The 8,021-nt window shown below is 39.5% G+C and overlaps 1 protein-coding gene across 1 annotated transcript; it reads right to left on the reverse strand.

Moving 5' to 3' along the window:
* Positions 1 to 1,181: 1,181 nt before the first annotated feature.
* Positions 1,182 to 8,007, reverse strand: BTF3 (basic transcription factor 3). The gene is made up of 5 exons (XM_010134532.1): positions 7,939 to 8,007; positions 4,971 to 5,084; positions 4,576 to 4,777; positions 2,060 to 2,116; positions 1,182 to 1,542 (listed from the first exon to the last, which is right to left on the reverse strand). Exons 1-5 carry the CDS (start codon positions 8,005 to 8,007, stop codon positions 1,496 to 1,498), a joined length of 489 nt encoding a protein of 162 aa, XP_010132834.1. The 3' UTR covers positions 1,182 to 1,495.
* Between the last annotated feature and the right edge of the window lie 14 nt (positions 8,008 to 8,021).

Consider the following 8,021-nt stretch of genomic DNA (forward strand, 5'->3'; position numbering starts at 1 on the left):
TACACCATTATTTCCTGATTGGGAGTGTAAAAAGCATGTAGACATCCACACCCACTGCTTATCATTGGATTAGCATTATTTTGCATTTTGAAGACAATGTTTTAGCAAGGATTTTTTTTTTTTTTGGCACCAAGCATGTCTGTTGGTGGGGAAAAGGCTATAAGCGAAACACTTGAGCTGCTTCTTGAGACAAAACCCATTATGAAACAGTTCATAAGGAAAGGCTACAGTGGCTTAAAGGAAGTATTTCTGAGGACTAACATATTTCAATCACAGAACTGGCAACACATTTATTGATTTCTCAAAAAAACCAACATGCATTTATTGACTTGACAGGTCACAGAAAGCATGGTAAACAACTGTAGAATTTGTTTCTTCACCTTTTACAGGGCAGTTAGCTTAAAGTCACCATCCTCATCTCAAAACTTCGATCTGCATAGCTTAGTTCTTCTACCTATTGCCACGATTCAATGAATGAACTTTAATTAATTCAATGCTGAAAGTGTAATTTACTAACAAATTCTTTGCAAACTGAGACAAGTAAACTGAAGTTATTACTGTAAGTCTTGCACCTGACTTCAGCCATGTCATGCTCACATCAGACCGCTCTCTTACCTCAGACCACAGGAACTGCACAGCTTGAACAAGCTCCTCCAGTTTCCCAACAGCAATGACTTACACCTCAACAAACATGCTTGGCAAGTCAGGCACAGTCCCACCTTTCCCCAGGCACAAGCAGAACTTTAAGGCTACAGCACATTCAGTTTTACCCTGAATTTTATCCTACACAAGGATGAATTTCTACTTCCAGAAGCATTTGCTTTAGAGACAGCTGTAGAAGGCTGGTAGTTGAGTGCTCTTCTCTATAGCTTGGCTTCTCTTATTGAAAACATCTCATCTATCAGTAACACCAAAGACTCCCAAACACAAAGTTTAGCCTTCAGTCTTGGAAGCTCCTGCTTGGCAAAGGTCAGACTGGAATTCAGAAGTCTTCCCTGTGCCCAAAACCCAAGCTCTCTTTTGCTCTGAAACACACAAAAGCAATAGAAATAACACATTCCTGAAACATTCAAATGTAAGAGCAAAAGAAGGATGGTCTGCAAGACCTTTTATGATTGTTTAATATTTATGGTCTATTTTTTCCCTGCTTTTCTGACAAGAAGCCACACCAGAAAGTTTCTTTTCTATTTTTATTGTATGCCAAAGTTAAAGGTGGAGTTTTGCTTGTATACAAGTTACTAAAAAAATTGTGTCTAGGCAGAGATTCATTAGCAATCCAACTTATTTCAAAGCACAGGTTTGTTCAATCAGGCCACAAAAATAATATTGTGTACAAGCAGTAACTAAAAAGCTGCAAGTTCTAGGAGTTTCCAAATAAAACAGATCTTGAGACCTCATTAGGAAATAAAAATAAGATCAAAGCAGTCACAATATAAAATAGCAGCTCCACGTAGCTTTTTCAAGTTTTAACTTTATTCAGAGAGTCACACTTAGTTCAGTTTGCCTCATTCTTTGAAGCTTCATCGAAGTTTTCAACAAGATCTAGAAAAAGAAGAACGTCAGCATTAAAGTTTGACCCAATTCTGCTTTGCCAAATGTTTTGGGTTGTTTTTTAAGTTCTTCTCCTTATCAAGTGCTTTCAACACTAAAATCTTTCAGCTTGCAAAATACCCACCAGATAATTTAAGAACTGCATGGTTCATTCGTCTTGCTCGAATTTTGGATGGCTCATTACAAAGCACATTTCGAAGGGCATTTAACTTCACTATACCCACAAGCGGGCAAAGTGGTACTGAGAAGGTAGTTTCTTCCCACCCTTTTTATTGAATATTTAATAATTATCTTAGCCATAGCTGTTACTTCTGCACAGGACAATAATGCTAGCTCAAACCAGTAAGTCTCTCATGGTGTCTGTAAACAATGAAATAATCTGCCCACAGAAATTCTGTGACAGCAAGGGACCAGTCAATACTCTTACCATCCTTGACCCAATCTTATGCTACACGTTATCCCTTGGCAAAATTCACTTCCTTTTCCCACACTACACCCTTGTTTTTACCTGGAACTTCATCATCATCATCTTCACCAGTAGCAAGCGGTGCTTTCCCATCCACAGCTGCAAGAGGAAGTAGTTCAAAAGCATTAGTCAAGCTCACCATAAGCATCTTTCTTAGTTGTTTCGCTTCGTGTTTTTTGGAAACATCAAGGATTCTGAGCTAAACTGCAATGCTTTATCCAGTTCCCCTGCTGAATAAAAATATTCCAACCAACCTAGGAAGTTCACATTCCATTTATTACTGATAATGCTCAAACAGCCCAGCAGGGCAAATGGGAAGATGCATGCTAAACCAGCTTACTAGTCACCATCTCGTATCTAGGCATACTGAGTGCCTTCCATGGTAACAATTTTCAGGTAAAAGTAGAGAGACTAGTTTTACCAATTATTCTTAAAAGCAGCTTGGTTTGACTGCTCCATCTTTTTCAAGGTTAACATATTTTATATTATCAAGTTCTAAGGAAAAGGAAGAATCTTCTGATCCTAGGCCTTCAAGGAAAACTGATGCCTTAATCGTGAAGCTGCAGCCATGAGGTACACGAGAGCCAAACATGAGGCTCTTCAAGGTATTACTGTTCCCTGGCAAAGTCAGAGGAACGTGGAACTGGATTTTACGTTTAGGTGGTTGCGGTAACATGTGTTTTGGTCCACATCTCTACTGACCCAGTAATTTCTTAACCATGTCCATTGTATTCGCCAGAGTTAATGAGACTTAACCAAGTCCACTACAGCAGACCAATGAGCATCTATTGAACCGCAGCAGTATAAGGCTGAGAATAGATACCTCAAGTCCCTGGGTGCCCGTGCCACTAGTTTTACTGCTATTCTTAGCTGTACTACCAAGTGTAAGCTGTCTCATACTCTCTGTCACCTCAGTTTTACTTACCCTAATTAATCTGTCTCAGTTTTCAAGAAAAGCATGAGGAAGAGATGGGTTCATACTAGACTTCTAGAGAACCAAAGCCGATTATTTGGTCTGAAAGGGCTTGGAACAAGATCACGGCTAACTACTGCTTAGTTTAAGAGCGGGAAGCTGTCACAGCTTAAGCATATCTCAAGTGTCAAATACCACATTTTAAGAGCAAACCATGTTATTTCCTCCTAAGTTGTCAGCATTCTCTCTTCCAAGACCAAGTTTACTTTAGCACCTGCAAATAAAATCATCACAGACACTTCATCCTTCAGTGTCAGGCTTCCAAACCTAGTAGACAATGCTGAATGGGAAGTTTTATGCAACTACTCTGGCATCCACCCCAAGCGGAAAGGAATAGCTGTTTACCAGGTCATACAAAGCAAGCACTTTAAAACAAACTTCCCCAATATTAAAATTGCACAATTTAGCTCATCCAGAACTTGCTCGCCTTATAATGACAATCGACATCTTCAGAGATCAGTTTAAATCCTTAAAGTTCATTGTTTTGGGGTTTTTTTAGTCTCTTCTTTCAAATTCTACCACTACCTCAAAGAAGCCACACCAATGACATTAGGAAAGAAGGACCTGAGCCTCACGGGCAAAGAAGCTATCTACCCAGCCTCCTGAAGACTACTACTAGCAGGACTTTTTGTGTGGGTAGCCGACAAGAGAGAAGTATCATCCACTTTAGAAATGGAAATAGAGGTTGTCTTGTTGGCAACAAATCACAGCAAGAAAAAAAAAAGTAGCAAACAAGTTCAGAACACAATGATATACTTCCCCCATTTTCTCTGTGTTGAGAGTGTTCCATACCTGGGAACGAATGGGCTTAAAACAGTTCAGAAAAGTAGGAAAGTTCCCAGTGTCAAAAAGCCTGTCTTCCACTCCTAATTCTCACCCTGAGGAGGCAGAACCTTTTCCAAACACCACATACTTAAGTTCTGCTCTACTCTTCCCATACAGTTTTAGGAAGGCCAAGTGTTCTGGTTCTTTTATTACTCATTTAAGGATGGAATATGAACTTGATATATCTAGCTTAATGCTCACTGCAGTCCTGTTGTCTACACTGTTCTACACACACCAAAATTAGAACACACCTTTCAAATACTGTGTAATTCTCTCCTAGCTACCGAAAAGCCCATGCAAGAAATACCTTCACCACACCTGAGGCAGCAAAGCAGTTGCAAGATGTCTGTCCTCAAGTCCCTCTCCCCATTACTTATGTGAACGTTCAAAGTGTTAAAACAGACATCCTCAGCGTTTATCTTTTTTTAAAATCTAACTCTTCCAGAATAACTCATCTACCTAGCTTTAATGAACAAGGTGTGTCAAAAATACGGTAGTCACACAAAGAAGCAAACTACCATGAAATCAACTCTGGCTACTGCTTTCTAGTCCTAGACCAGCTGCAAGACATGTCAACAGGTTATAACCTGCCTTATTCTGCTATTTAAAGCTCAAATCCAGTGATGAGTGTAAGATGGAAGAGTTCCATTTCTTTATAAGCATTTTATTATATGCTTCTAGACAGCAAAAGACCGCACTGAATTTCACTGCTGCTATTACAAATAAGCCTCATGTCAGCTGCATTCAAGTTTCAACTTACGTTGCTTGGGTAGGGCTTCTGCCAATCTCCTCAGACTGGTCAGACTGTCAGCTCCAAGCTGGTTTAGGATGCTAGGAAGCATTTCTGTCAGCTGCTTTGTCTCAGCATGGCCGGTGATAGTGAAAGTGTTAGCAGCCAGAGATGCCTGAACTTTAGGGTTATTGAAGTGAATGACTGTTCCCTGGTTGGTAAACATGTTTACCTGTAAGAAAAAACATCCAATATTCGAAACAGTTTAGCAAGATTTTTCAATTTAACAGGAAACTGAAGTTCTTAAAGCTCTGTAAAGACCTACTGATAACTTACAGACAAGTTTAGGAAGCTACTTACCAGGAAATCGATTTTGATACATTTTCTATTTCTATACAGAATTTTTTTTCCTTTGAAGCTATTACCTCTTCGATTCCAGAAATATTGTTGACTCCTAGTTTCTTCAACGAAAACTGAAGTTTCTTGTCATCTGCTGTAGCTGTTCTGTGGACAACCTTCTTCTTTCTGCGAGCAGTACCCTTTGCAGGAAAAAGAAGGTACAAATTAGCAATTCAATAGTGCTTCCTGAGCTCAGGGCCGCGTAATTACTCTGCAGCCACCTAAAAATCAACTTAACACATAAAGTTCTACTTCTGTGTTACAGTGCACACAACCCCAACCTCCAACTGCACTGCAGCAGTCTTTCCCTTGTTATAAGGCAAGCTACCCATGTCTGAGAAGCATGAGGTTCTAGGAAGCAATGCATCAGAGAACATTTATTCCACAATTCTTATAGGGATCCTGCAGCATCTGGGAAAAGAAGAAGTGCAAGTTAACCCTTGTCTGTTATCACAGGGATAAAACTGCAGAAAGAGCAGAGCTTAAGGTAATTTCTGAAGCTTATGAATTTTTCCTTGGATCATCTTCCTTAAACTCTAGCCAAATTTTTGTGACAGTCAGAGGACCTACAGTTATCAACACATCATTAACAAATATGAGAAAACTCAAAATAGTCTATTTAGAATAAAAATGGAGATCTCCCACCTGATGGGCTTACATATGTGAGGAACACTTCCCAAAGTATTTTATAAATATGCTTTAAAAAATAATTATACATACTATACCAGTCCACCCCTGTTCAGAAGGTGAAACAAGGAAAGGTCAAGCTCCCCTACAGACAGAGGGCTCTAGATTTTTGCAGAGAAACAACTGTCCCATATTGGAAGATACCTATACCTATGAAAAAGCAGAAAGTGTCATTCTATACGTCTTTGCACAATCACAAGGCTTCAGTAAAATATGACGTAAAGTGCCTAGGAATAGGTGGAACTAAGCTCCTTTTTGACACGCTACAACTATCAATCCAAGTCCTCCTACTCCAGTCGTACATCTGCCACATGCTAGCAGTAAGAGAACGCGGTGCTGCCTGGCTGTATAAATAGCTGGAATACTTCCTGTGTAAACTGGCAAAAGAGATAAAACTGGATGGACACTAACAGGTCTAACATAATGAATGCAGTTAGGAACCATGAGGAATGTTAATGACAGATTCATATGAAACTAACACTTAGACTACAGCTAAAACATTCACTTATCTGCCAGGAAAACTTGACACTTGTTCCCTGCTACTATCAGGTTGGCACACACAGTGGCTTGAAAACTACTAAAATAATATAAATGGCTTTATTTTAGTAACTTAACTACATAGGAAGGGAGTCACATAAGGCATATGTTAAGTGTATCTGTACAAAAGGCATCTCAAAATTCAAAAAATTATGTCTTGAATCAAAAGCTATGTAGCAGCATGTACCTCCCTTTTATGCATATTAAACATATATCAAACTTCAGACAATCTGGGTTTAATTTAAATGAACATCTGCTGCTTTGAACTCCACAGATTTAAGCTTCTAATGATTACAAGTTTTTACTAAGCAAATTCTATCCTGATCATGTCAAGACATGCTATTCACACCCTTCCACCTCTGTAATAAAGAGGAGTGGGTACAGCAGGCCACCAACGGAATACTACAGACTCATCTCCCACTCCTCTAAAAAGGTTTGAAAGCGCCACGACATTTAGCTGTAGCTATATTCTACACAAAAATCCCCCATGACATAACAAAGTACTACAATAGCCCTCCATCTAAACATCGTATTTAATTCACAGATCTGCAGCCTTGCAACATCATAAAGATCTTCCAGCAGAGGCAACGTGCAACCTTTGCTCACACAGAAAAGTGACTCTTCCCCTTTTTGCCTCCTCCACAACCATCTAAGCTTAACGGTGACATTATGAAGAATCCCGGTAATAACTTCCAGTTATAAAACACATAATAAAAAAAAAAGTCAAGTTCAGGCATTCCGAGTTATTTCACAGGCCAATTTTAAAACTGAACGACAGCACCACCAGCATATTCTGAGTTTTGCTTAATGTCTATAAAAGACCTATATTGGCCAGAGAGCTGTAGCTGTAATATGAATGCATGCTCTTACACATGTATGTAGTCAATAACCACGCGCTGATAACATGCACACAATCATTAATATAATACAGCAGTCCCCTGCTTCACCAGTAATTCATACAAAGAATACTCAAAATCACCACCACGGTCAATTACTCCATCAACCCTGATTTAACGCTGCCTAAATCTCCAGCTAAAGGCAAAAAAATTCAACACGGAAATGAAAGCTCCTAGAAATTCTGTCAGCAACAGTTCTGTTGAATAGTTTGTATTGTAAAATATGGTGTACACACTTCTTCAAGGATAAAAAATTACTAACAAATTCTCACCCTAAAAAGTAAGAACTAAATGTAATTAAAATGCTTATTACCATACGACTATATTAGACATTTTTTTTATTTTCAGATTCTAAGTAATCACAGAGCTACATATATTCAGATATCGTAACAGAATAAAAAGGTCTTCTGAGCATGTTAGTCTACAATTGCAAGAGAATGGCAAGTATAGAATTTCCAAATTTATCTTAAAAGACAAAAATGCAGCCATGGACACCTTACAGATTTCTGACGAGAGTTTGGAACATAATCCTTTATAATCTGTTATGAAAGTTATATCCTATCTCACTAGTTGTAAGGACTACTCACTTCAAATCCTGCATGCCTTCTAAAATACCCCATACAAAAATATCGGCCACAAGTCTGCTGCAATACCTGGTAGCAAACCCAAACGGACAAACCCAGCTACTACATTCTGCTTCTGTGGAACGGACTCTAGAGAACCCTGCAACAGCACAGCCTCCCCTGACCAGTCAAGACAAGTTGGAAGTGCTCAGATCTGCTTCCGACCCCGGTTCTCAGGACCCCTCGTGCTAGGCCTGATGTGAATGCAGCGACAGGCAGTCCCGAGGGCAGGGTGGGGAGCCGGCTCCTACCTTTCCACCGATGCGCACTTGGGCCTGCAGCCTGGCGAGCTTTTCTTGGTTCATGATCGTTTCTTTCATCTGCGGAAGCAACA

This window comes from Buceros rhinoceros, unplaced genomic scaffold, assembly GCF_000710305.1.
Source record: "Buceros rhinoceros silvestris isolate BGI_N320 unplaced genomic scaffold, ASM71030v1 scaffold8674, whole genome shotgun sequence".
NCBI lineage: Eukaryota > Metazoa > Chordata > Aves > Bucerotiformes > Bucerotidae > Buceros > Buceros rhinoceros.

Bases quoted from the DNA above. Each gene is read 5' to 3' on its own strand.
- BTF3 (XM_010134532.1), bottom strand. From the start codon at position 8,007: ATGAAAGAAACGATCATGAACCAAGAAAAGCTCGCCAGGCTGCAGGCC. The intron at 5,085-7,938 runs GTAGGAGCCGGC...TTTCCTGCAAAG, and splicing joins AAGTGCGCATCGGTGGAAAG to GGTACTGCTCGCAGAAAGAA. The intron at 2,117-4,575 runs GTAAGTTGAAAC...TTCCTCTTGCAG, and splicing joins AGAAGCCCTACCCAAGCAAC to CTGTGGATGGGAAAGCACCG.